Source organism: Phacochoerus africanus, chromosome 15 (genome assembly GCF_016906955.1).
Source record: "Phacochoerus africanus isolate WHEZ1 chromosome 15, ROS_Pafr_v1, whole genome shotgun sequence".
Classification (NCBI taxonomy): Eukaryota; Metazoa; Chordata; class Mammalia; order Artiodactyla; family Suidae; genus Phacochoerus; species Phacochoerus africanus.
This window is the reverse complement of record NC_062558.1, coordinates 136,054,059-136,082,046: the sequence shown is the minus strand read 5'-3', so window position 1 is coordinate 136,082,046 and position 27,988 is coordinate 136,054,059. Positions and strand designations below refer to the sequence as shown.

At 52.0% G+C, this 27,988-nt stretch overlaps 1 protein-coding gene across 1 annotated transcript; it reads left to right on the top strand.

The window, feature by feature from the left end:
- Positions 1–10: 10 nt before the first annotated feature.
- C15H10orf90 (chromosome 15 C10orf90 homolog) lies at positions 11–27,988 on the top strand. The gene is made up of 6 exons (XM_047762690.1): positions 11–536; positions 4,089–4,267; positions 6,948–7,125; positions 24,212–24,275; positions 27,666–27,765; positions 27,855–27,988. The coding sequence occupies exons 1-6, from the start codon at positions 11–13 to the stop codon at positions 27,891–27,893; spliced, it is 1,086 nt and encodes a 361-aa protein (XP_047618646.1). The 3' UTR covers positions 27,894–27,988.

The following is a 27,988-nucleotide window of genomic DNA, read 5'->3' as shown; positions in this document are numbered from 1 at the left end:
TCGGAGCCGCATGAGGGATGGCTTCGTGTTAGAGGGGCTCCTGAGCGAAGCCCAGGGAAGCCCTGCAGGGACTGGCGATCACGCGCTCCTGCTGGGCGAGCACGTGCACTTCAGCGTCCGTGGCTCCCGCCCTCCCCAGGCTGCTGCCCATCTCCTGGTCTCTGGGAGCGCGTGGCGGGCAGAAGTCAGGGCGTTAGATGTGGGCAGGTCAGATGTTTTGAGCACAACTCTCATTTTATTTTTAGTAGAAGCAAAAGCGTTTTCTGCAAGCAGCGAGAAGCAGCAAGGAGGAGCACGTGTGACTGTGTCGGCTCCCCCAGTGGAACAGAAACCTGCTAAAGATCTCCTTGCCGATGGGTCTAGTGCTCCAAGCAGCCGCTGTCAGTCTAGTGGCCTTTCTGAGCCCGCAGAGAGTCACCAGCGAGGCTTCCTGAAACCCAGGATCCCTTTAGCTGGGTTCCTCTGCCCCTTCCAAGATCTGTGCACAGCTCCACGGAAAGACCCTGGTGTTCAGATAGAAAGAGAGTTCCCCGCAGGTAAGGAGGAGGGAGGCGGGGCTGAGAGGCCTCTTCCTTGCTGTTCCCAGGAAGATGGTTGGTGCAGGGTCTTTCCGGGCCCTGGTTCACACAAGCTTCCCCTTTGGAGCTGCCCCCTGTTCCAACTTTGAGCAGAGAGGGAAGCAGGACCAGTATGTTTAAATGGTGGGCGAGGAGTTCCCATCGTGGCTCAGTGGGTTAAGAATCCAAATAGTATCCCTGAGGATGTGGGTTTGGTCCCTGGCCTTGCTCTGTGGGTTAAGGCTCTAGCATTGCTGCAAGCTGCAGTGTAGGTCACAGATGTGGCTGTGGCGTAGGCCTCTGCTGCATCTGTGATTCAACCCTAAGCCCAGGAACTTCCATGTGCTGCAGGTCCAGCCCTGAAAAAAAAAAGGAAAAAAAAAATGGTGGGCAGATTCTGCCTCCCAGTCACCCAGAAGGCAGCACCGCACGAGTCAGGAACTCCCAGCCCTACTGGACACCAGGCCAGCATCCCCTGAGCTTGTGAAAAAGAGGCCACTCCCAGGGGCTCGGCAGGCTGTTGCGCTGAGCTCAGGAAGCTTTGAGATGCTAGTGTGACGGCCATGAGGGGCCATGGTGCCGTGAATCTGGCTGTCGGGGCGACAGCACAGGGGTGCAGGCGCCACACATGCCCAACTCTTGATGAACACGAGTCCTCTGAGGTAGTTCCCCCATCTCAGCATCTCACAGAGGAAGGGACCGAGAATTCAGACCAGGCCATCGTTTGTCTAAAGGCCAAATGGCTGACCCCTGTGAATACTGCAGTGCCCATTAACACATAAAAGAACACAGAAAGAAAAAAGACCTATGGTGTGTAGTTCTGTCAGAGGAAAATTACGATTTCCTGTTGCTCTAAAGATGTTCCCAAAGAGCTGGGTAGGGATAAGGACAGAAAGGAAGATAGTAGAGTTTAGAGAATGGGCTGTAATAACAGTTGAAATGGTTATGATAATTGAGAAAAATAATTTCTCTCGGAACCCAAGTAACTCTCTAGTTCTTTCTTCATTAATACAGTAAAGAAGCATTTATTGACTACCCACTGTTTGCCGTCAAAGGAGCATTTATTAAACACCTGCTGTGTGCCAGGCACTGTGCTTGGTCCTTCCTGCCCTCTAGGTCTTGATCAGAGACGGGCCATAACTGTGTCTGTGCTGAGCAGTCAGGAACCTAAGGACAAATGCTCCAAGGCGGGGCTGGACAGAGACATCCCTCTCCAGGAAATGATCTTGAGAAAGCACTTGAAAGCTGCTTAGAGACTTAAAAATCAGGCCGGGTGGTGAAGAGCATTGCAGGCTGAGGGGAAGGCACAGCAAAGCAAAGAATTGATGGAAAGAGCATGCCTCTCAGGTTTGGGGTCCACGGACCAGAATGCAGGGGTGGGAGGAGGCATGGCGTGAATCTAAGGTCACGGGGGCCAAGGAGGAAGGTCCTTATAAACTCACTAAGTCTAGGAATTCCCATTGTAGTGCAGTGGAAACAAATCTGACCAGTATCCATGAGGTTGTGGGTTGAGTCCCTGGCCTCGCTCAGTGAATCCGGGATCTGGCATTGCCGTGACCTGTGGTGTAGATCACAGACATGGCTTGGATCCCGTGTTGCTGCGGCCATGGTGTAGGCCAGCAGCTATAGCTCCGATTGGACCCCTAGCCTGGGAACCTCCATATACCGTGGGTGCAGCCCTAAAATGCAAAAAAAAAAAACAAAAAAAACCCAAAAAACCCACAAAACCCCAAAAAACAAAACTAAGTCTAGACTGAAGGCAGGCCAAGTCCTAGAAGGGGAAGAGACCTCATTGGTTTTACTCTAAAGGCAGCTGGGCAGTGTGGAGGATCGACAGGAGCGGGCCGGGCTAGGGGCTGGGACCCGGCCAGAGGCGAGTCCAGCTGGGGTCACTGGGGAGGACTGGCCACGCTAGTGGGGAATTTGAAGATAAAGGGCAGAGCCTGGAGGAGGATGAGTATACTGGGACCGCCCCTGGGTGGTGGGAACGGATGGAGGAATCGGGCTTCCTGCGTGTGGGGTGAGCTAGCCCAAAGCTTCCCAACAAAGGCGAACAGTATGTGGAAGGTGTAATTAACTTGAGCCGGGGGAGCTGGGGGAGCTGGGGGAGCTGGGGGCAGGCAGGGCTTTGGGCTTGTGAGGCCTAAGGCAGGGATGGGAGGAGCCACAAGGAAATCTCCAAAAAGGACAGGGGCAAAAGCTTCGAAGAACAAGGGGGGGGGTGATTCGAGAACCTCTGGGGAGCGTGTTGTTGGTAGAATCAAAATTGGCAGCTGCAGGTGGACATTGACCATGAATGAGCCAAGAGAAGGCTGGTCAGCTTGCAGGTAGCAGAGACCTCTGATGGAGACCGAGTGGAGAGGGAGCAGCCGGTCCAGACCAGAGAGGATCCAGGTGTGAGGGGCGGAGGTTATAACCGGATGGTCAGATAAGAGTCCCGGGACCATGGACCTGTGGTCAGGCGGGCCTCCCAGCGGCCACCTCTCTGCTCCGGACAGAACGAAGTCCTCCTGGGTACCTGGGCTGGCCGTATGGGAAGAGGCACGGGGACTCAGACATGGCCCAGCCCTCGAGGAGTCACCGGCTTAGGGGGTTAAAGCATCCTCTTACGGGCACCGTGATGCTGCGGAGTGGGTGGCGCGTGTTCCGTGGTGAAGCAGAGGCAGCAGGATGGAGCCTCAGGAAGGGGAGGGCAGCTTCCTGAAAAATTCGGGCTCCGCCTGGAGGTGAGAGGTCACCAAGTGGAGGAATCACAGGGACTCTGTGGAGCTGGGCGGGCACGTGGCTGGGACGGAGGATGCCCCCACTGAGTTTCAGAACCGGGAGGCCTGCTGAGGCTGTGGCTGGGGGCGGAGAGCGGGGGGACCTCCACCTGGACGGGGGGCCAGGACGGGCATTGTGCTCCAGGCGGAGCTGTTAGTCAGTGAATGCGTATTAACAACCCCTCTTTCAAAGTCGCTCGAAGGCTGCCCTGCCCAAAGCGCTGTTGAGTCAGCTCATCTCCTGACCTTTCCCACCGAGGAAGGTCAGGATGGGACCAGATGCAGCGCCGAGCGAGATTCCAATTACGAGTGTAAAGCCAGGGGTGGTCCCCGGCAAGTGAAAGGGAGGGATAAATAATTGAACACCATTCCTCTTAGATCATTAGTGGAGCAAACATGAGATAAATTAATACATGGTCCCCAAACAACCCAACGGTAATAATTGTACGGGACGCACTTAATCCGCAGCGCAGACCAGAGAGAGTTTCTTCGCCTCGTGAGCAAAGGCAGCTTGAACGTCAGAGGCCCAGGGAAGGCCTCCACGGCGGACTTCGCCAGCCGCCAGCTCTGGCTGCCTGCTTACGGCCCTCCCTGTGGCCAGGGCAGCCAGGGGTCTGTGATGAGGCGTGAGCTCGTTGGCTTAACGAGGCCCGTTAATAACCCACCGGCGTTTCCATTTTCAAGATTGCCCTCCATGTCGAATGGTGTTGAGGAGGCGGGAGACACCACTCGGTGTCCTGGAAATGGGATTCTAAATCTTCTCTCCCAGGAGACTACACGTGCTGTGACTTGGTTGTTAAAATAAAGGAGTGCGAGGAGGCTGAGGACCCCACCACGCAGGAGCCCACGGCCCCCGAGCCAGCGCCCCCTGGGAGACCCGAGACCTGCCACCTGTCCGAAGAGCGTTCTGAGTGCCAGCAGATGCCCACAAGCTCCTTGACCTTGCAGGTAGGGCTTTCCGTGCATCCCAGCTTGATCCCATGCAGGGGAGACCTTTCAACGCAGCCTCACACCTGCTTCTGAGACCAGAGACCTGCCTCCACTTTCTGGTGGCTGTGTGACTCTGGGCAGGTCCCCGAACCTCTCTGGGCCTCTCTGCCACCATGTGAGTCAGGGCAATAACATTCTTTCCGCCACCGGGCTGGAATGGGGATCGCATAGCATCCAGTGGCCCTGATTGGAGCCACCACAGCATTTGAGATCTTTCAGGTGCCCGGACCTTGAGGGGTCACTTCACGGGCATCAGGGCCTTCCACCCTGACGGCACCCCCGTGAGGCGGGAGTTCTGTAACCCTGTCTTCAGATAAGGACAGTAAGCCTTTGAAAGATTAAGAAAGTCCCAAAGTCATGGGGTCATGAATTCAAGGAGCTGGAGTTTCATTTGGTATCTTTTCCTAATTGAAGAAGTCATATGTACACATTTTTTAAAGTTCAAAAAATACACAGAAAGATTAGGAGGGCAAACACATGGAGTTCCCTGTCGTGGCTCGGTGGCTAATGAACCCAACTAGTATGCACGATGATGCAGGTTCGACCCCTGGCCTCGATCAGTGGGTTAAGGACCTGGTGTTGCTGTGAGCTGCGGTGTAGGGCGAAGACCTGGCTTGGATCTGGCGTGGCTGTGGCTGTGGCGCAGGCCAGCAGCTACAGTTTGAATTCAGCCCCTAGCCTAGGAACCTCCATTTTTTTAGGGTGCCTTCTGGAAGACTTGTGATTGTTGTAAACCACCCTGCAGCTGTGCAGCAGGCTCCACTGGCTTACCCTGCACCCCCACCCTCACCCCACAGGACCCCAAAGCAGCCTGAGCCTCCAGCCTTGGGGTGGCAGCCTAGGCAGCAGCCATGCCTGGGCCCACAGGGGCTCTCTCTCCAGGCCCTGGTGCCTGGGACCTGAGATTGGCCCCTTGGAGGCCAACCAGCCAAGAGCTCCATTTCTGGCACAGCGGCCAGGGCTACATCCATGACAGGGATGGAGCTGCGCACCCCCACCCCTGCTTCTGGGAGCTCTGAGCTCCCCAGCAGCTGGGGGAGGATTGGGGCAGAGGACATTCCACTGCAGCAGCTCCTTGGAGAACCTGTGCTGAGCACCTGCTGCATGCAGAGCTGGAGCACCGGCTGTGAGGGATGCAGTGTAGGTGAGACACAGCCCATGCCATCCGGGAGCTCACAGCCTAGGGTGACAGTAAACAAGGGTGAATCCCATGTGCAGGGTCTCTGTGAAGGGCCACGATGCTGAGGCTGAACAGGGAGACCCGCCAGAGTTTACCGGGATGAGCAGAACTTGAGCCAGTTGTGGGGGGAGGGGCATACTCCACGCAGGGTCCAGCCTGAACAGCGGTGTGCAGGGCACAGCAGGTTAAGAGGAAGGAAGGCAGGGTGGGAAGAGCATAGGACTGTCGAAGCCAAGGGGTCACCATGTGACCTCCCAAATTACAATGAGCCTCAGTTTTTGCCTCTGTCAAATGGGAATAAATATATCTGCCTTGCAGAATGGAGGCGGGGACTTTCACAGCGTGCGTACACCCAAAGCCCCGGGTTTGGATGTGTCAGTGGTGGTTATTCTTCTTCAGTAACCTGGGTGGGTGGTCAGTGTGTGCATGGAGGGGATGCAGTGAGCGGCAAGGCTGCTGGGGACACACGGGAATTCTGAGCTCCCCCACGGAGCTCTTGGAACCACTTCGGACAGCAAAGCTTCGCTGCCAGGGCTGGGTTCCTGGGAGGAGGAGCTGTCTCCGCTGGCTGCAATGACACTTGCTCCTGAAAAGACACATATTTCATGCCAGGTGGACGATCCAGTTCTGTGCTTTTACAGGCCTCCAGCCCCCAGCAGAAGCAAGTGACTCGTGATGCTGCCATTCCTTTGCCACCCATGCCACTTGGGAATGTGGGGTTCAGGGCATTCAGGTTTTGGTCTGTTGGAGATGGATGACTGGACGGGTGGCAGAGGGAATGGGTGGAGGTGTGCCTTTGTGCTCACAGTTTTGTTTTTTGGGGTTTTTTTAATGGCTGCACACATGACATATGGAAGTTCCTCAGCCGGGGATTGAATCCAAGCTGCAGCAACCATGGATCCTTTGACCCACTGCTCTAGGCTGAGGTAGAACCTGCACCTCCGCAGCAACCACAGATGCTGCAGTCAGATTCCTCTTCTTGCTTTTTTGCCCTTTCACATCTGCATCTGCAGCATAGAGATGTTCTGGGGCCAGGGGTTCAATTGGAGCTGCAGCGGCTGGCCTATGTCACAGCCACGGCCACACCAGATCCAAGACGCATCTGCAGCCTACACCGCAGCTTGCAGCAATGCTGGATCCTTAACCCAATGAGCAAGGCCAGGGATCAAAGCTGCATCCTCATGGAGACTATGTTGGGTTCTTAACCCACTGAGCCACGGCGGGAACTCCCCATTTGATGTTGATAACTATGGTCATGCTGTGGGGACAGCTGTCCAGGACTGGTCACCAGGACCCGTGTCATCAACGGGTCTGTTACCCTCTTTCCATGAGGTGGCGGGAGAAATTTGGGATGTGCTCACACGCTGTCCTTACGATCAGCTTCTGGACCAAGTTGGAGGGGTGCTGCCTTCTGCATCACTTCTCCTAAAAATAAAACGTGTTCCCTGCTCCTCTCAGGAGGCACTGGAAGTCCGCAAACCTCAGTTCATTTCTCGCTCGCAAGAACGTCTAAAGAAGCTTGAGCACATGGTACAGCAGAGAAAAGCCCAGCAGAAGGAGAGCCTGGGCCAGAAGCAGAGTCTCCTTCCTGTCCGGGCCAACAAGAAGCAGTTCACAGTCCCCCACCCTCTCAGCGGTAAGTGAGCTGCAGGTGGTGTGGGGATGGAGGGGGCCATGCTGGGGAGACGGCGGGATCCCGGGGCTGGGACGTACACCCCACCTGATGGGTCACATGGTGCCCCTGACACATGCAGAACTTGTGGTCCCTCAAGTACCCAAACCTCAGCGTCAGGCAGCCCGCCCTGGGGGCCCAGGCCCCTTACTACACACGGGCACTGAATTCAGCAGCAATGCTTTGGGACACAACTTCATCATTTTAGCTGGGAAAGCAGCCACACAACCGTAGCAGCCCGAGTAGCTGGTTCAGATTCTTGGCTCCTGACAGATATTTGCAAGAGCTCCCCTTTGCCCTTTGGAAATTGCAAAACAGGTCTCGGGGTGAGGGGCCGACTCCGGCTTGTCTGCATCAACATTTGTCATCTCGAAACCCCTATCCTGCTGTGAGTCAGAGAAGGTATGGTCAGCTTCCCAAGCACTGGGAGGCCGCTGTCGCCCTGACCCCGTGAGGGCGACACTCACTGACTCACTGGGGACAGCATGATCAGGAACCTTCTCTGGACCAAGCCCCGTGCTGGGAGCTGGGGAGAGCATGGGGAGTGGTGCTGGCCTCGGTCCTTTCTTCGTGGAGCTTATAAACAGACTGTTAAAGCAGCAGAAATAACAAGAAGAGACAAGGGCAGAGATGGGGGCATGGGAGCATATGCTGATGGCCTTCCAACTCAAATCTCAAAATCCGGAGGCCTGGGGAAACCTGTTTTATTCCTTGGGAGAGAGGAATAAGATCCTTCTGCCTAGGAAAATGTTCTAGTCCCCAGGAGGGGAAATCCTGGGTATAATTCTGAATAACATCCTCAGGCGCAGTAACCATATTCAGTAAAGCAGAGCTTAGCAGGTATGACCAGCTCCTATGGGGCATGGGGGGCGGAGGGCAGAGGGTGTTGTGATAGGATGCCTCTTAACCCCCTCAGCCCCCCAGAGATCTGTTGGGGGGTCGTCAAGACCCCAGCAAGGGCGGACCTGAATGCATCCTTCTTGTGGGGAAAGATTTAGTGGCTACCTGCTGCTTGGCTCCAGTGCCCACTTTCCGGGATGCTGAGAAAAGGAAATCAACAAAAGGGGTGTGCAGGGCCCGCCCCCATGTGAAAACGCGTCTCCTGCTGGTGTTCGAAGCCGGTCGGCCGACCTAGGCTCTCTTTGGATGTGTTGTCTGGCAGCTCTTGAGTCTCCGGCTCCACACGGCAGTCTGGGATCAGGTGCAGACTCTTCTCGCGTGGCTCTGAGGGACCAAGTCTTGGCCACACCTGGGGGGTCTCCTGGGGCCTTCAACGTCCAGGCTTGTAGGTCCCATGACATGTAGGTCCCTTGGCCTCAACATTTTAAAGATCCTGCTTAATGAAAATGGTCAGATATAGACAAATGTGTTGTCAGCAGGTATAAACCAGTGTCAGGGTGGAGCTCAAGACAGGTGCACACAAAAAAATGGTGTCCCGGAGGCTTCCTTTTCAGTCCGCTCCTGTCACTTTGTGTAGGAGAAAATGAGGCCCCGTGGACATTTGCGAGCGTGTCCCATATGGCGCCATTCACCCCCGTCCTGAGGGCCAGCTACCTTCCAGCTGTGCCATCATCACGGACCCCAATCCCAGCGTCCAGACCCCATCATCTCACCCATCGGAGGAATGCTGCCTTGATCATCTGTGTTTCCTAGGGCTGCTGCAAAAAATGACCTAGATGAGATTGTAAAGTAACAGAACCTTATTCTTTCATAGTCCAGAGGCCGGAAGCCCAAAAGCCAGGTGTCCCCAGGGCCAAGTCCCCCAGGAGGCCCAGAGGGAGAACAAGTCGTCCTCCGGCCATCCTCCTCCTGGCATTCCTTGGCATCGCTCAGCTGGTAGATGCATCACTCCCGTCCCTGCCTCCCTCTCCCCACAGCCCTGTTCTCTGTGCTTATGTGTCTGCATTTCCTCTCCTCATAAGGCTACGGGACGTTGGATGAGGGGCCACCCTTCTCCAGGAGGGCCTCATTTTAACATGCATGCATCTGCAAAGAGCCTGTTTCCAAATAAGGTCACCGTCACACATCCGGGGAAGGGGCCTTGAACCTGGTGAGCCCTGGTTCTGCCCACTCCATCATCCGCCTGTGATGTTTTGCCGCAAACAGAGATTATCCTTTTACGAGTTCACGTTTCCTTTGAATGCAGATCTTTTTTCTTTTTTTCTTTTTCTTTTTTCTTTTTTTTTTTTTTTTTTTTTTTTTCTGTTTAGGGCTGGCCCTGTGGCATATGGAAGTTTCCAGGCTAGGGGAAATCAGAGCTGCAGCGGCTGGCCTATGCCACAGCCATGGTTATGCAGGATCTGAGCCGCATCTGTGACCCAAGCTGCAGCTTGTGGCAATGCTGGATCCTTAACCCACTGAGCAAGGCCAGGGGTTGAACCTGCATCCTCATGGGTACTCAGTCAGGTTCTTAACCTGCTCAGCCACAGTGGGAGTTTCTGAATGCTGATCTTACAATCAAAGGTGATCAGACACAGTCAATGGTTTTGGGTAACTGAGCCACCTTTTGATTAGTCCCAGTTCCAGGACAGTCCTGATGACTAGAACGTTCTGGGCGCCGGGCTTCGGCGCTCAATCTGATGGCTGCTTTTCTAAGCCCCGTGGTATTTATGGTTGATGGGAGGGTTTCCCTCGTGTGCGTGTGTTCGGCCAGCTCAGTCAGACGACGTCTGAAACCAGAGCCTCGTGTGAGCCCGGGCAGGCGCGGGGCGTGCCGCCGGCCGCGTCGAGCGGGGCCGTCCTGCACATCTTGTCTTCAGCCTGTCTGCTGGCAGGATGGTGAAAGTGAGATGCAGATGCTTTCCTTACATGTGAGATGAGTTAATAAATCAAATGCGCGAACGAGCAGCTCTGGCTACAGTGTCAAGACGTCTGTTAGAAGGAGGAGGAGGAGGTCTCTTGATTGCTTTCCGAGCTGGGCTGGCTGCCTCTGATCCCGGCCCACGCGGCCCAGACCCGAGAGGGTCGGGGGAACCCCTGGCAGCTGGCGAACACCCATTTGGGCAGGGGCTGCCAGCAAAGCTGAGGTGGAAGACAGTTCCGGCGGGGGCCAGCAGACCAGCGCTGCTTCCTGTGGGCTCATGAATCCTGAGCAGTCTCTAAGGCCCAGGGCGGTGGCACGTGTGTGTGTGAGTGTTCACAGGACTCCCTCTGTGGAGCCAGGGCTATTTTCATGACCAACTGGGGCTCAGAGGCCCGGAAGTAGTATGATAATCAAGTCCTGCCTGCAGCCCCAGCCTGTCCTTGCTGGGTAGCTGCAGCTCGAGTTCCCAAAGCGAATAAATCCGTGGCCTTCCTGGCCTGGGAGCCACCTGGGCCCCCTTGGCTGGGCTCCAGCCGTGACAAGGAGCGTCTTCATCCAGCTCTCAGCACAGCTTTCCTGGGAAGCCATTCACTGTGCCCCAGGCCCCTGGTGTCATCGACCTTCCCACCAAGCTTCTGAGGAGGGGAAAGAGGCAATGACCTTGGGATTGGCTAAATGCCCTGAAAGCGGGTTGCCATGGAAACCCAGGGCAGCCGTGCTCCCACCAGGGCTGTGGAAAGCTCCCGATGGGGGGCAATCTGTAGAGCCTGCGTGGGTGAACTGTGGTGCAGGCTGGGGAGGGCGGGGGCTGCCGGGGGAGGAGACGGTGGAAGCACTGCAGTGAGAGGTCACCGGGTGCCCAGTTCAGCCGTGGCTGGACCCTCAAATGGGGGTGGGGAGCAGATCGGGAGATGAGGCGCCTCAGAGGAGCCCCAGGGGGCCAGCGGGCACTCTCTATGCTATTTCCCGGTTTCCCCTTATTCTGTGGTCGAAGCTGAGGTCGGCTCTACATAGCGTATCAAGCGCCAGGCAAGACGTGATGCAGGGTGGTAGGGCAGGGCCGTGAGAGGGATGCAGAAAGCAGGGGTGGGGGAGTGGGGGGTGGTGGCAGAAGGTAACTAAGTGACAGAATCGGTGGAATGTGGTGACTGCCAAGTCCTGGAGAGATGATGAGCCTCACAGAGGCTGGGTCGGGGGAGGCTGGCCTTTACTCTCAGCATCTGAGGTGCTGACTCTAAGCTGTAGGCCCCTCTCTTCTGCCCAAGTCAGGGCTCCACCTGTACACATCCCCAGGGTTACCTGGGCTCAAGTCAGGGCTCCCTCATCATCTACACAGTTTCTGGGGTCCCCTGGGGATGGGGGCTGGTCATATTCAAAAGCCGACCATAACCTGGGAATTTAGGGTGTTCTGGAATCAGTCATTGCTTCTGCCTGGTGGGGTGCATCTGGGCAGGCTGGGCTGAAGGCAGCCGCTACAGCACCCTCACACAGTAGGCAGTTCAGCGCCTGCAGTTAGTGGGCAGCATAGCACCTGCAGGTGGAGGGCACGGCCGCGGTGGGCGGTGGGCTTGGGCCGCACATCCTGTGACCCATCTGTGGCTTTATCCCGCAGCGCCCCAAGCCCGGCCCTCACCATCTCCCTCTGGGCAGGGGGCCCAGCTTCCAGGTCTCCCTGGATCCCCAGAGCCTCCAAGCCTGACCTGCCCGCTTGCCTGCTTTCCCAGCTCGTCTCATTGGCTGTCTGTCCTTTCTTACCTCCAGGGACTTTCACCATCAGGGCCCCAAACCACCCGCGAGAAGCCTGGTCTGCCCCTCTTCCTTTCTGCGCCGCAGAGTCCTGCCTGGGCTCCTTAGCCCATCTCAAGTGCAGCCTCTGTCCAAACCTCGTCCTCCCAAGGCTTCTTCCTCTGACTCCTGTAAGGTGTGACCCACGCTGTGTGGCACCTCTCGCTTCTCAGTTGAGCGCTTTGCTCGCTAGGAATCAGTGCAGCTTTCTGCACGCAGTGCCGCAGCTGGTCGGAAAGACTGCAGTGCTCAGACACAGCCCAGGGTGCCTTGCCTCTGTCTCCGTTTTTTTTTTCTCCCCTGACGCTCAGGTGGTCCTTGTGGCTCTTTTGGATTGTCCCCTTACCCTTTGAATGTGTGGAGAACCCATCAGGAAGATGGTTTCAGGAAAACCCTTCTTCCAGGAAGCCCTCCCTGACTACTCCCAGCCAGTCTCCACCTCCCCACCTCTTCCACGGGAGCACTCCTGTCTCTTGCATCTCTCTAGATCAGCTGCCTTCTTACCTTTCCACTTTGGATTATAGTCATGCGCCTGGGCTAGAAAAAGCTCCCTATGCCAGGGGGCACACACCGAGTTACTCTGGGACGCTCTGCTAGGCAGACTAGCTGAATCCGAAGTGCATTCTCCACACTTCCCAAGGTGAGCCAAGCGCAGCCCTTTACATCACGGACCAGTAGAAGGGCGGAATTCTCCGGAAGGCCCTGCAGAATTCTTTCTCCAGCTGATCTGCTTTCACTGCTGATTTTTGGCTGGAGCAAGTATGAGCATTCATTTGCATTCCCTGAGCATTGAGCTAGAGAAGTGACCCAGCAGACAGGAGACGGCTGGGGAAGTCGCTGCAGTAATGAAAATGTGCTGTTCCCCTCACAGCTAGCTGAGCACTGGCCACGTGGTCCCCGCCATTGCCGATCTGATCTCGTGGATGTTTTTCCATCAATCATCTGAATAAATATTTGGGGCTAGTTCTCCCACTATCACCCACAAAGGAATTTTAAAATGCGCTTATCAGATAAAAAGTAAATTGTTACTTCATCAGTCTGCAAAGAAAACAAGAAGCATGATTTAGCTAAAAGACTTTTTCCTTGATTGAAAAATACTTGTACATATGCTATTATTGGTGTCCTTCACAGACTGAGGATAAAGGTATTGCGTTTCTTTCTAAGAAGCATGAGCAGAAAGGACCAACTTATGTCTCTTGATTAGAAGTAGACCTGCAGGACAGAGGTACATCTATCCAATTTAAAGAACATAAGATAAAAACGCAGAATGGCAGAACGGCAAGGAGGAAGGAACGTCTTGACATGGGATCTCCCAGTTGCCTGGATTTTATTTTCCAAATGATTTTCCTTTTATACTGCAGTGCAGTTCAGTAATAAACCACGCAGCGACATGAAGGATATAAATCTACTTGGCAACCAGAATGAAAGTTGATTCATCATCTGTAAATCACTATATTTTGTGGTTCTCTAAAAAAAAAAAAAAAAAAAATGCTGGGAAACCCTGGAGCTGGAGCAAACAGCAACCCTCACATCAACAGCTAGGCTTTCAGACCTGAACCACATGCTGCTGTTTTAGGGCGAAGTGTGATTTGAACCATTGTTCAGGTTCCTTTATGTGAGTAATTGAAACTTGACATTCAACACACGCGCACACACACACACACACACACACACATATTCTTAAAGTGTGGAAAGTATATATAAAAAAGTGTATATATATTGGCATATGTATGCATATATACACGTATGTGTGTATAATTTTAATCTCTTGCCACACATCATGACTTTGAAAACTGAGAACTAATTTTAACTGTTAACATTCTGCAGTTGTCACTTTTCTTCCCAGGATCCTTAAGCTTAGACTATCCAAAATGCAGTCCAGTGGGAGACCAACCCCTTCAAAGAACTCCTTGAGATTTTTTAAAAGAAATTTTATTGGAGTCTCGTTGACTTTTAAAGTTGCGTTCGTTTTGGGTGTACAGAAAATAAATCGGTTCTACATATACGTATGTCCATTCATTTTCAGATTCTTCTCCCATGTAATGACACAGCATTGAGTAGATTACTCTGTGCTATATGGCAGGTCCTTGTTACCCATCTGTTTTTTATGTCGTAGTGTGTATACGTCAATCCCATCCTGGAAATGTATCCCTCCTGCCCCATGTTTCCCCTTGGGTAACCGTGAATTTGGTTTCAAAATCTTTGAGTCTGTTTCCTTTTTGCAAGTTCTTTTGTATTATTTTTGAGTATCATTTTGAATCATTTTTTCGTTAGATTCCATATATATGTGAGATTCCCTATACTGATCTCAGATGATATTTGTCTTTCTCTGACTTACTTAGTATGCTAATTTCTAGGTCCATGTTGCTGCAAATGCTATTATTTTATTCTTTTTGATGACCAAGTAGTATTCCGTTGCATATATGCACCACGTCGTCTTTATCCAGTCCTCTGCTGATGGACATTTAGGTTGCTTCCATGTCTTGGCTATTGTAAATAGGGCTACAATGAACAATGGGGTACATGTATATTTTGAATTATGGTTTTCTCCAGATGTGCCCAGGAGTGGGATTGCAGGATCATACAGTAGTTCTATATTTACTGTTTAAAAGGAACCTCCACACTGTTTCCATAGTGGTTGTACCAGCTTACATTCCCAGTGCAGGAGGGTTCCCTTTTCTCCACTCCATCTCAAGCACTTACTGTTTGTAGTTTTTTGTTTGTTTGTTTGTCTTTTTTTTTTTTTTTTTTTTTTTTTTTTGCCATTTCTTGAGCTGCTCCCTCAGCATATGGAGGTTCCCAGGCTAGGGGTCGAATCGGAGCTGTAGCCACTGGCCTAAGCCAGAGCCACAGTAACGCAGGATCCAAGCCATGTCTGCGATCTACACCACAGCTCACGGCAACGCCGGATCCTTAACCCACTGAGCAAGGCCAGGGATCGAACCCGTAACCTCATGGTTCTTAGTCGGATTCGTTAACCACTGCGCCACGACAGGAACTCCTGTAGTTTTTTTTTTGTTTTTTTGTTTTTTTTTGATGATGGCCATTTTGACTGGTGTAAGGTGGTACCTCATTTGTAGTGTGGGTTTGCATTTCTCTAGTAATTAGCTATATTGAGCTTCTTTTCATGTATTTTTTGGCCATCTGTATGTCTTCTTTGGAGAAATGTCTATTTGATCTTCTGCCCATTTTTTTTATAGGGTTGTTTGGTTTTTTGATACTGAGCTGCCTGAGTTAGTTGGTGTATTTTGGAGATGAATTCCTTGTCAGTTGCTTCATTTGTAAATATTTTCTCCCATTCTGTGGGTTGTCTTTTCATTTTGTTTATGGTTTCATTTGCTGTGCAAAAGCTTTTAAGTTGAATTAGGTCCCATTTGTTTATTTTCGTTTTTATTTTCATCACTCTAGGAGGTATTCAAGAAAGATACTGCTGTGATCGATGTCAAAGTGTGTTCTGCCTATGTTTTCCTCTAAGAGTTTTATAGTATCTAGTCTTATGTTTAGGTCTTTAATCCATTTTGAGTTTATTTTTGTGTGTGGTGTTAGAGAGTGTTCTAATTTCATTCTTTTACGTGTAGCTGTCCAGTTTTCCCGGCATCATTTATTGAAGAGACTGTCTTTTCTCCACTGTATATCTGTTCCTCTTTTCTTGTAGATTAATTGACCACAGGTATACAGGTTTATTTCTGGGCTTTTGATGCTCTTCCACTGATTTGTATTTCTGTTTTTGTGCCAGTACCATACTGTTTTGATGACTCTAGCTTTGTAGTAAAGTCCAAAGGCAAGAAGCCTGATTCCTTCAGCTCCATTTTTTTCTTTCTCCTTGAGGATTTTGTATGCTCTATTCTCTTGGAGGTTTACAATGCCCAATGTATGTTAACAGCACTGATAAATCCTGCAACAATGAAAACTGCTTAAATTCATTTAATCTTGTTTTCCCTAAACTTCTTTGTCCTTGGAATGCTTTTATCTAATTCTTGGGAGTCCACTTTGGAAATATAGCTCTAGAACTCTTTGCCTCTAACAGTGACTACCACGTTTTGCTAAAAGAAAACCCAACTGAATTTTCAATCTGCCATTTCCCACAGAATCTGGAACTGTGGGAAGGAGGTCTTGCTCTCATTATCTGAATCCCTTTGGTCTAGTAATGCCAGAAAGCGATGGCTGAAGACATTGGGGTCCTCTGGGCAATGGGGTGTGGTGCTGATTACACAGTCTGTCACGAGCTTGCCTCCCTGGGAGCTTGTCTGTTGCTAGGCCCTGCCCTGTCTCCATGTGGGCTTCGCTGGCATCTATAATAATGCCACCACTCTGTCACCCAACACAGAGTCCATCAGAGGAATCAGAGCCAGTTGCAGTCCCTTTGGAAAGCACTTCACAAATGTCGCAATGTGAAATAACCAGGGAGGGTGCCTTTGTCCATACCAAGAGCTGGGAAAATGGCTAGAGGAAGCAACAAACTGCAAGAGAACTAACTGCATAGCTAAGGCAGAGGCTTGCCTTTCTCTGTAACTCAGGTAGCTGCAGCAGATTATGTACCTAGAGGCCCTGAGGCTGTTGACCTGGTCCTCTCTTGCCATGGCGTGGAGAGGTTCTCCAAACACTCAAAAAGGGTTGCCTGTTTCATTAAGTGAAAATATAGGATGCTCGGTTCTGCAGGTGCTTGGTGGTCTGCTGTGCCAGTGACCCAAGGTAGGAGATGGTGCAGGAGAGAGCCACCACAGATGCAGGCCACCTTCTGAAGCCTGTGGACTTCATGGGGGGCCTTGGACCCCTTTGTCCCCTGCTGCACCTCTTGAGGCATAACCAGAAGATCAATAGAAACGTTAACTTTTGGTGTCTTTGGCCACAGAGATGGAGTATGAAAGGGAGGAGCAGGGACGTTGGTTGGGAAAGGAAGCAAATAGAGCAGGAGGGATTCCTTCAGGTTCTCCAGGGGTTCACTTGCCGCCTGGGGAGAGCTGGCCAGGCAGACAGCCAAGGACACCCAGTCTAGAACCATATTGGAGTGGATCCTGGTTGGGGCGTGGGGAGAGCAGCTGGTGATGGAGCTCTTGGGTCCAGAAGGAAGGGAGATGGCACGAAGACTGTTTCTCTCTCGAAATGTTTCTCACGGGCATGTTTGGCTCAGGGATCTGGTTCCTCTAGCTGTGGGACCTAAAGCCATGGTCCCTGGGCCTCACCTGCCTGTGCTGCATCCAGGTTCTTCAGCTCTGAGGGATCGGGGGGGGGGGGGGGGATGGGTTGTGGGCTCACTGTGTGCTTGGTGGGCCCTCCTCATCGCCACCCCCTCCGCTCAGGCCCAGACCCTTTCTCAGATCCATCCTTCAGCTCCCAGCACCCTTTTCTGCTCGTGGAAGCCCCGACATGGCAATCCGCTCCAAACTCAAGGATAAGCCCATGTGTTCATGCTTCTTCGGCCAGGAGCCGGAGTTTCTTGACCTCATTTCTTGACCTTGAGCATGAAGAGAGGAACAGATAGCTCTGCAGGCCCCTGGCTTATTTTTCATTTCTTAATTTTGTATGCCTCTACTTGAAGCATCTGAGAGCCACCTTGCCTTTCTGAACTGTGATGCTAGCATCTCTCTTTTGTGTCCAAATGATAATTGTCACAGAGGGCTATTTTTTTAAAAAAATAAAATATGCAGCCCGCACCCCCCCCCGCCAGGCCCCTAGAAGGGGCTGCTTATGACATAGAACCATCATTTAAGGACAGGATTCCACAGGATAGAAGAGATTTCAGGAAAATGAGGATGTGTATCCAGCAAAATATTTTATCATCACCAAAGCACTCTGGAGACACACAACTTATGAGTCTTGTTTTTCTTCAGTGTAATGCACACTGTTTAATTTCTGGAAGGCGGATTAGTCCAAGGTAGACCACTCAGCTGTTGCCTCCATCAGCAACTGAGAGGTCCAGTGAGGTGAGCTGAATGGAAATGAGGTGCAGTAACTGGTCTAAACTCCTGCAAACCATGATGTAATTATTCCAGGGGTGGGAAGGCCAGCTGCTCCCTGGCTTTGAAACTGACATAAGGAATCGCCTGTGACCTTAGACTACACATGTCCTGGGGCCCTTTTTAAGGGGGAACTCCTCTAGAGATGTTCTTCCCTAAAACATAGCCCATTTCCAACCCTTTGGGAGGCCTAGGCTTTAATAGAAGATTCTGGCCGTGTACACCTGGCATTGACACTCCAAACTGACTTCTTGGATCTTGGCTGGATTCTCTCCGAACAGGCATCACTTAGTTTTGCTCTTTTTAAGATGGAGGAGCACACGCTAAAGGATTCTTCAAGGGGCTCCGGGTGGCTGCCGAGAGCTGCTGGGAGGGCGCTGCATTAATCAATCCAGTGTGAGCCCGATTATCATTTAGATGACTTGTTCAGTAGGAAAAACGAAGCTTTGCAATCAGAGCTGTAGATGAGGACTCTGTGTAAAGGAAAACGAGCTCGGGCCTCATAAACCCCCCATCGTGCTGGTGTCCAGGTGATCCTTGCTGCCTCCTGGGGACACTGTCAGCTGCCTGAATGTTGAGGCCACTGGCCCCTGTGTGTGCTCTCCTGTTTGCACACGTGTGACAGAGGGTTATCATAAACACCTGCATTTGTTTATAGAGATTATGGGACCTGGGGACGTGGCTTTTACTCAGCCTCTCCCAGCAAACAGCCTTCAGAAGCACCAAAATCTTGGTAGCTGGCTGTTTGCTAACTTTGAACCAGGTAAAGGCTCAGCATGTCTGGCCTTACGTCATGAAATTAGCAACGAACCAGTTGTTGGGATACAATAATGAGTCAGATACGGTTTTTTTGTTTGTTTTTTTAAGGGATTTTCCAGAAAGGCAGAAATGGGTGATTTATCTTAGTAGTTTTATTGGGGTGGGGGGGTGGAGGGAGACTCTATTTGAATGATAATGGGAGGTAAATTCATCCACTGTTCTTTTTCCTTCATACGAGTGAATTAGAATACGCGAAGCTTCAAGGAGAATCCATAAAAGACCCATAAGCAAGCTGAAAATTGTTCTCACCCCTCCCTTTAACTTTATAAAGGCAGAATTTCCATTAAAAGGAACTTGATAGATGGGCGTAAGCTGTATTTTTGAGCCAAGTGCGTGCCAGGATGGTTTCCATCCCATGAAATGAGGTCCCTGATGGATCCTGCTCTGTGCGCCCTTGAAGAACTGTCTCTTGCCGCAGGCAGGTCCCCCGTGGTCCTGCTGCATTTCCGCCTGGGCCGCCTTCCTCCCAGCCTTTCTTGCTCCCACTGTCAGGACCTCTTTTTCAAGATTCAGCTCAGCTGTCTTCTGATGGGAAGTCTCCCTGGCCATGCCCCTTCCCTGGTGGACTGTGCGCCTCTCCCCACCACGAGCACCCCCCCCCTTCCCTGTGCTGCTGTAGGCCCTGGCACCTGAAGGCCTCATGTTTCTGGCTTTTGCCCCAGGCTGTGAGCCCTTAATCATTGATCTTTGAGTCCCCCGAGCATCAAAGAGATGAAAACTTAGTAGTCAAATGATGGGGTTGCTCCAACCCAAAGCCTTTGTTTTCCTTTTCTTTCTTCTTAATGTATTTTATTCAAGTATAGTTGATTTGGAATGTATTAATTTCTGCTGCATAGCAAAGTGATGCTGTTATACATGTGTGTACTCTTTTTCACATTCTTTCCCGTGATGCTTTATCACGGGATAGTGACTATAGTTCTCTGTGCTGCCCAGTAGGGCCTTGTTGTATATAACAGTTCTCCCCTGCTAATCCCAAACTCCCAATCCATTGCTTCCCCATAAAGCTGGGTCTTCTCTCCCACCTTTGTGACTTGCTTTGCTCAGGTTTGGCGGGTGTAGGTAGGTCCCGAGTCCTCCCACGCCACAGCCCTCCTGAGGGCTCCCATCTCTCACTGACTTGACTGCAACGGCCTGGCCTACCTCCCTGCCACCGTGTCTGAATATCCTGCACCCAATTGATGTGCATTCGGAGCAGCTGCTGGAGCCATCCTTTCAGGATCCAAATCAGATCCCCTGCTTAAAATCCCTCCTGGTTCTCCATGTCTCGTACTCTGAAGGGAAACTCAGCAGGCTTGCAAAGCGCCTTAATAGCTTGCAAAACTTAACATGCTTGGTTCCCACCTCCAGTTGTTACCGGAGGGCAAACAATCCCGAAAAGTCGGGATTTGGAGCAGAGAAAGGTTTATTGCAGGGCCATGCAAGGGGAATAGGTGGCTCATCCCCCCCTCCCCCGCCCCCCAAAGAGCCCAAACTCCTCAAAGGGATTCAGCAAAGCATTTTTTTTTTGTCTTTTTGTCTTTTTTGTTGTTGTTGCTATTTCTTGGGTTGCTCCCGGGGCACATGGAGGTTCCCAGACTAGGGGTTGAATCGGAGCTGTAGCCGCTGGCCTACGCCAGAGCCACAGCAACGCGGGATCCGAGCCGCGTCTGCAACCTACACCACAGCTCACGGCAACGCCAGATCGTCAACCCACTGAGCAAGGGCAGGGACCGAACCCGCAACCTCATGGTTCCTAGTCGGATTCGTTAACCACTGCACCAGGACGGGACCTCCAGCAAAGCATTTTTAAAGACAAGGTGAGGGAGGAGGCAAACTTGTTGGTATCAGACTTGGTTGTCTGCAAACTTCTTGGTATCAGAATCCTTTGTTCTTGCAGCTGTCCCTGTGTGTCAGGGTGAGGTGTTCCTATGAACCTCCAAGACAAATATTACCATCTGTTCTGCAACTTTGTATTTCTATAGGGATGGGAAAGGGGTAATTCTTAAAGGTCAGAGCTTTGAGAATGGGTGATCCTGTAAATTTCAGGGTTTAGCAACCTTCTTAATAACTGGGAGCAAAAGCAACAGAGTACAAAGGTAAGAGTAAAAGAAACAGACCCAATAGGGGGTCAGATTTGTTGTCCGTGTTCCATTGGGATCATCAGAGATTGTGGTTCAGGTTCCAGTGCCCCTGCATTGTCAGACTGCCCAGGTGGTGGCCAAGTGTAAGCTGGGTGGGAAACCAAAGATGGTCTTTGCTCCTCGCCTCTGCTCTCAGCCGGCTTTCGCCTTGTGCCCCCAAGGCCCCCTCCTCGCACTGCATACACCGTGGCCCCCATTCCTTCCTCACTGTCCCCTCTGCTGGCCCCCACAGCTGGCTCCTGTGGGGGTTAAATAGATCCTCTCCAAGGCCTTCCTGAGCAGCGCAGTCTCTCCCTTGACCCTGGCGCCAGGATTTGTTTTCATCACAGCACGTACCTGATACGTTGTAGCTGTTTTAATTATCTGACTCCTCCCTCAGCAAATGAAGTCTCAGAGGGGCAGGAGCTTACCAATTTTCTTCTGGGCCCCTCTTGGAGGCAGGGTAGTTGCTCATTAAATGTAGACAGCAAGAAGAAGAGAAAGGGATTTTGGATTGGTCTCCTGGGAAGTGGACCAGCCCGTGCTGGGTGGGTTCCTCAACCACAGGTTGGTGGCCGTGTTCTGAGATTAAGAGCAGGTGTGGACAAGGCTGGATTGATTTGGTCTGAGACCCAGCTTTGCCATGCACTCATTTACTGCATGAACCTGAGCAGGCAAACCCTTGGCCTTTTGAACTTTGATTTTCCAATCCTAAAATACCAAAAATTATGAGCATGTCACAGGGTTGGTGTGAAGCTCTATTGAGACTCATAAACACAGGCAGGTTACCATAACCAGTGATTCTGAGCCCTCAGGTGTCACACTGCTCCCTGCCCCATCTCTGGCCACTTCTGCTCTCACAGCGACAAATAGGGGCCTTTTCACTCGAATGAGGTTGGGAGCCATTAGCGACACACTTGATTTATTTCCAGCACCTTCCTCCAGGGAGGTAGGGCTTTGCTTCCTTCCAGCCTTTGCTCCAGCCCAGAAAGCCCCCCACTGTCCATCAGAGGGGCCTGGTGCTATTATGAAAACTCAAAGTCAACAGCAACCAACAGGGTGTGGGGTGGAGCCCACCAGCTGGGATGGGCCCTCTTGGATACAGGCCTGCTTGTTTTGCGTCGAACATGGGCTGCTGGGCCCAAAATTTCAGCTTGGGCTGGGGCACAGCAGGCCGAGAAGCGTTCAGAAAACAAAACAGTGGAGGTGCCAAATAGCTCGCATTTGCTTTTGTTTCCTCTTGGAAATAAGACCAAAGCTTCTTTGTGGTGTCAGGTGCTCTAAAGAAACAAACCAAAACGAAACTCCTTTCTGAGGGGAGACCACAAACAGTGATGACAGCAGTGATGCAAATGCCATCTCGAGCCTTTCTGTCCCCGGGGGCACCAGGCATCTGTCACGTGGGCCTCACCCTCATCTTGAGTCACTCCTGGGAAATGCGGGGCAGACTGGAGTCTCCGCTTTGTCCAAAGCCCCTTCTCCCTGCCCGAGTGAGTCCTCAGGCAGGCACTGTTGGCATGCTTGAGACCCCGACCTCCCTAAGGTGACACCCCATTTCTTCGGAGTGCTGCTGGGGTTTTCCTGGGGGCCCCGGGCTCCAGCCTGGCCCTGCCTGGCGTGAGAGCAGAGGGTGGGCAGGGGAGGCATCTTGGCAGACCACAGTCTTCCTTGGCCTTGTCGACTCTCCTCGCTCGCATGGCCCAAGGCCTTTCCAAACACTGGGGACATGTTCCCTTCACTGGGAAAATTCTGCTGGTTGCTTTCTCCTTTCTCCTGTTTCTCCCTTGAATCTTGTCTTTGAAGTTGAGGAGCGGTGCCATTTTTTTTTTCCTTGTCTGTTTATAACCAGACAGCCTACGAGCTCAGCCCCTGTGTTTCCATATTGTAAATCAGTAGCTGCCTTCTCCCCAGAGAGAACAAGAGGCTTCTGGATGTCCCTGCCTCTATCCCACTTCTGGGAAATTCCTGGAAAATTCAATATATTCTAAGCCTGGGAGATTTTCAGCAGCTCCTCTGCAGTGTTGCAAAAGGGGGGCTGAACCAGGTTGGGGAGACTTGGTGGGGGTATTGGCTGGGGGTCCCAGGGAGCCCACTCCAACCCCATGATTGAAGGACCCTGAGTCACCTGTCTGCATATGCTGAGTGAAGGCAGGTGACCTGGTTACATCCAGGTGCTCCAGACAGTATGTGTGACAGCTGCTCAGGTGCCTTCCCCTGCAACAAGGACCCAAGGAATGTTTTTGTGTCCCAGACTCTTGGCTAGTCCATAGGGATGAGCATCTCATGGAAGTTCAGATATTACAAAAGGGTGTACACCATTTTTTTTGGGGGGGGGGCTTTTTAGGGCCATACCTGCGGCACATGGAGGTTCCCAGGCTAGGGGTTCAATCAGAGCTGCAGCTGCCGGCCTACGGCACAGCCACAGCTATGCCAGATCCAAACCATATCTGTGACCTATACCACAGGTCAGGGCAACACTGGATTCTTAACCCACTGAGCAAGACCAGGGATCGAACCCACATCCTCATGAATACTAGTCAGGTTTGTAACCCCCTGAGCCATGACAGGAACTCCAATTTTTCTTATTTTCAAACAGAATTTTTTTTTTTTCTTTTTACAGTTCCACCTGCAGCATATGGAAGTTCTCAGGCTAGGAGTTGAATCAGAGCTTCAGCTGCAGGCCTACGCCACAGCCACAGCCACGAGGGCTCCATGCTACATCTGCAACCTACACCGGCGCTTGCAGCCACCCCAGGTCTTTAACCCACTGGGCAAGGCCAGGGATTGAATCCGCATCCTCACGGAGGCTATGTTGGGCTCTTACCTGTGGAGCCACGACAGGAACTCCCTACACAGACCATGTTTAAGCGCCATCTGTGAACACCCCTGCGATTAGTAATATGTTCAGTTACATTGAAAACCACTCCGGACTCACAGTGATTTTTTAGCCGCTGTGCACTTTCTCAGAAGGCATTAGACAGCTGTTACTCTTGTGTTGTTGTCCATTATATCTTCTCACACTGGGAAGGGCTGATCCCTCCTTTGGAAAAGAGGCGGAGGCCAGGTGTCCCTGACGGCGGTGGGGCGGGGGTGGCGGTGGCCAGAGCTGCGAGCGAAAGCTCCTGCTCTCGGTGAGCTCAGCGATAGCCGGGAGATTGGCTTGTCCTCAGAGACACCCGAAACCTAGTATGGAGATGGGTTTGTGGCTCTGAGGACCTCATGCCCAGCACCCTGCAGCCAGAGTGACACTGAAGCACATCCTAGTGCCACACGGGCTGGCACTGCCCCGGTAATGACTTATTATTGCTCAGTGAAGCATGCCAAGGAGTCGCTGCCCATCAAGTCTGTTAGATGCTAACCTTGAACTTCATGCCTGTATTTAACAGCTGTCAAGGCCAACCTGTTGGTCGTTGATTCCAGAACAACCCACTGTGTGTGTGTCTACTGAGTCCTGCGGTATCTGTGACAGGCTGGGCTTTGTTTAACGATCGGTCACCGAGGGTGACCTAAGGCCCTCATGCGACGTTCCTCTTGCGACGTGCAATGTCCCTCCCTCCTGAAACGAACCCTCTTTCCATTTGTTTCAGATAACTTGTTCAAGCCCAAAGAAAGGTGCATTTCAGAGAAGGAGATGCACATGCGATCGAAAAGGTACTGGGTTACATGGGGGGGGGGGTTGAACAAATTTGGGACGGGGGTGGGGGGCGGCGACCGAAGGGTGGCTTGATGGGTCCAGGCGCTGTCTGGCGGAGCCACTCTTTCTTGGTCCCTGTTTAAGGTCTGAGGCCTCGGCCAGGAATGTGAAAAGCCGGCTACAAGAAGCGCAGTTGTGGAATTGCACCTCCGGACGTTAAAGTCGTTCTTGGAAAAACCTTAGGGAAGTGGTGGGTCTTGGATTCTGAACCCTTTCGGTAATTGGTCTCCGAGAGATCCCCAGACTCAAGACAGGACTGCCTCTGGCCTTTCCCATCATTGCTCTGGGCAGGTCCCGTCGGTCCCTTTGCACCTCTGCAGGTAATTTTAGGAGGAGGAGAAAGGGCTGGGTCTCCCGAGGGCCTTGACAGTGACAGGGCCCTCAGGAAAGCATCCAAACTTGGAGGCCGATGATGCGTGGGGGCCACAAGCCGGCCTTCCTGGCGCTCCATCCCTGGCGGGCTTGGCGGCCCGGCCACAGCAAACTCGCTGTTCTGCTTGGCTGGTTGCTCTTCTAGACGCCCACTGATTCTCACCAGCACACAAAGGCTGCCATTCTTTCTGAGACCTGGCCTCCTAACCAAAATGTAATAACTCAGTAGCATTTGCCAAGTTCATGCAAGTAAAATGTCATTAGTTTATAATAAAGTATCTAGCACTGGGAGGAATTATAATAATTAAACCGAATTGATAGCACAACTTAGAGAAACCATTGAAATAGGAAGAATGCATTGCTCCCCACGCCAGGCACAGACTCTCTGCTTTTACCATGATGAGGTGGGTTCTGTGGTAATTAGCCAACTCTGGTGCTCAGCAGGGAACCTCTCTATAAATAAAAAAGTGACAGTGAGGAGGAGGGGACTGTCCCCTTAGCGACCTGACCCATAGCATTCTACCTGGGGTTTTTAAAGGGCCGCTGGGTTTCAAGACCTGCCATTTCAGAGGTGCAAAGTTGTGTATACCTCATGCCCAAAGTATTCCTTTTTCAATTTAGTGGAAAATGCAGTTGAATTGTTCCCTCCTAGTCCCCAAACCCAAAGCTGCTACGATGGAGACTTGCAGTTAAAGGGATAGCTCTCGATGCAGCATTTGTGGGCACGTATCACCTTGTCACTTTACTGAAGAGGAGACAGAGGCTCTGAGAGGACCAGTGAGCAGGGTGATGCAACTTCCTAGGTGATGGCTTCCCCGGCTGGAAACTGGTCTCCTCAGATGCGGTCAATGATGGGTTTTCTGCTCTGGGGGCTGTACCCTGGGTGGCCTTGGACCCCTGCTCTCAGACCTCACTTACCCACAGAATCACACCCTGGAGCTGTCTTGTCTTTTGTCTTCTTTGTTATTCACTATATTGTTAAATTGCATTTTCATTGAAAAAATTCAAACAAAGGAGAGAGAGAGCTGAAGTCCCTTTTGACCAGCTCCCCCACCTGCTCTTCTCTCCAGCCTGGTCCTGTCTCCAGAGATGCCACAGTTGTCAGCATCCCAAATAGCCTTCCAGGCCTTTCTCTCCACCTGAAAATAGACTTGTATGTGTGTGGATACAAGGATCTAATGTTTAACCATAATAGGATCATACCCTGTATTATCTTCCTGTGGCTTGTTTCTTTCACTTTATAACACGTCTGTGAGGTCTGCGTCGGAAGATATAGGTACAGATAATTTTCTTCATTGAAGTGGGCTGGTCCATTGTCATTTATTTAGGATGCTCTTTTAAGAAAATGCTGCGGCAGAAGCTCCAGGGCTGAGGCCTAGGAATCTTTATCCTGAACTCCCCACACGATCAGATGATCGGATGATCGGGATCAGGAAGATGTGGCTTCGTGGATCCAGAGGGGTTTTCTCTGTGGGGCTCTGGGAATGGTCAGCCTTCCTACTGGTCCTCCCCGTCCTCTCCTGGGCTGTTCTAAAAGAGCTCCTGGATGCAGCAGCCATGTGTTCACGTATCCATTTAGAACACACTGATGCCCACAGGGTGCCAGGCACCGTGCAGCTCCCCGGTCATCTTACGCCGCCCGCCTGGAGGGCAGTGCTGACCAAGCTGGACTCCCAGCCCCTTGCGAACCTGCTGCGAGACGTCACTCTCTCCTGTCCTCGCTGGGCTGGGGCTCCTGACTCACCCGACTGCAGGACACGGTGTCTTCTGATGGCAGTGAGGGCTGCCTGGGGATGTTCATGGCAGGGGCTCAGCCTCGTACCCTATAGCCAAGACCATGTCACCTGCTGATGTTTTTGTTATCCATCTTTTTATGCTAGTGTCACCTGCTGATGTTGTCATCAGCAGTGTTTAATACCAGGTAGTTCTGTTTTAATAGTGGACACATTAAAGACATTTTGTCTGGTTTTCAGACATGAGGGAAATAAAAAAAGAGATGGAGGGCCACGTGTCCAGCCGCCCCCAAAGCGCAGGCAGCCGCGTTTCCGTTGTGTCCGTGGGTGTTGTGGGGCAGAGGAGTTCCCGTCGTGGCTCAGTGGAAACGAATCTGCCTAGTGTCCATGAGGACGCAGGTTTGATCCCTGGCCTCGCTCAGTGGGTTAAGGATCCAGCATTGCTGTGAGCTGTGGTGTAGGTCGCAGACATGGCTCGGATCTGGCATTGCTGTGGCTGTGGTGTAGGCTGGTGGTTACAGCTCCGACGTGACCCCTAGCTCGGCAACCTCCATATGGCTCGGGTGTGGCGCTAAGGAAAAAAGCCGTGTCGGGCACCAGCACCTAAACAGTGTCTGTTGGGAGGTAAGAGGAGGACCTAGAGGAAGGGTCCCGCAGGCCCTGCTTATGTCTTGGAGACTCAGTCATGGTACAGCAGGACAAGAGCCTAACACTTAGAGCCCATGATGTATTTGGCAATGTTCCTTGATTAGGAATGCAACAGGTGAAGAGGCAGACACACACCTGTTTTACCTGTGTGTGACTCCAGTACAATTCCTGCTGCTTCCATGGACTTGCTGCTCCTCTCCCCGTCACAGGTAGACACACAGTCGAGGGGCCAGAAGGTGCTTGGTGCGGGGTAAGTTTACACTCAGAGCGACAAAGCGCGAGGTCTGGCATCTCTCGTTTTACAAGCAGGTGGTTGATCACCATAGAGCGTGGAGGGACGAGAAAAGCGACGTCGAAATAAATCACCCAGCCTCTGCAGCCTGGCCCGGGGTGCCGCACAGCCCCTTCCCCGGGCAGCCCCATCTGGAGGCCGTCGGGGGAGCCCTGGTCCCAGTGTCTCACAGATGCGGGATGCTCACGTGTGGCGGAGCTTCCCTTTGAAATGGAAGAGGCTGCCGACAGGACGGGACACAGACCCACAGCAGGCACGCGCCGTCTTGCTCCCATTCAAAATGTTTTCCGAATCTGTTTCAGAATCTATAATAACTTGCCGGAAGTGAGAAAGAAAAAAGAAGAACAAAAGAAAAGGGTGATCTTACAGAGTAACAGACTCCGGGCCGAGGTCTTCAAAAAGGTAACCGCCCGGCCGCCGGCAGGTGTGACGTGTGTGTGGTGCCCAGATGCTGAATCTGAACTTGACATCTTTGTCTCCTGCTTCTCTAGCAATTACTGGACCAGCTCCTTCAAAGGAACGCAGTCTAACCGCAGGCTGCCCTGCTGACCCTCTACCTGGACCTGGGACGACTTCAAACGCTGGATAAACCATTAAACTTCTCCTTATCTTCGTGACGTGAAAT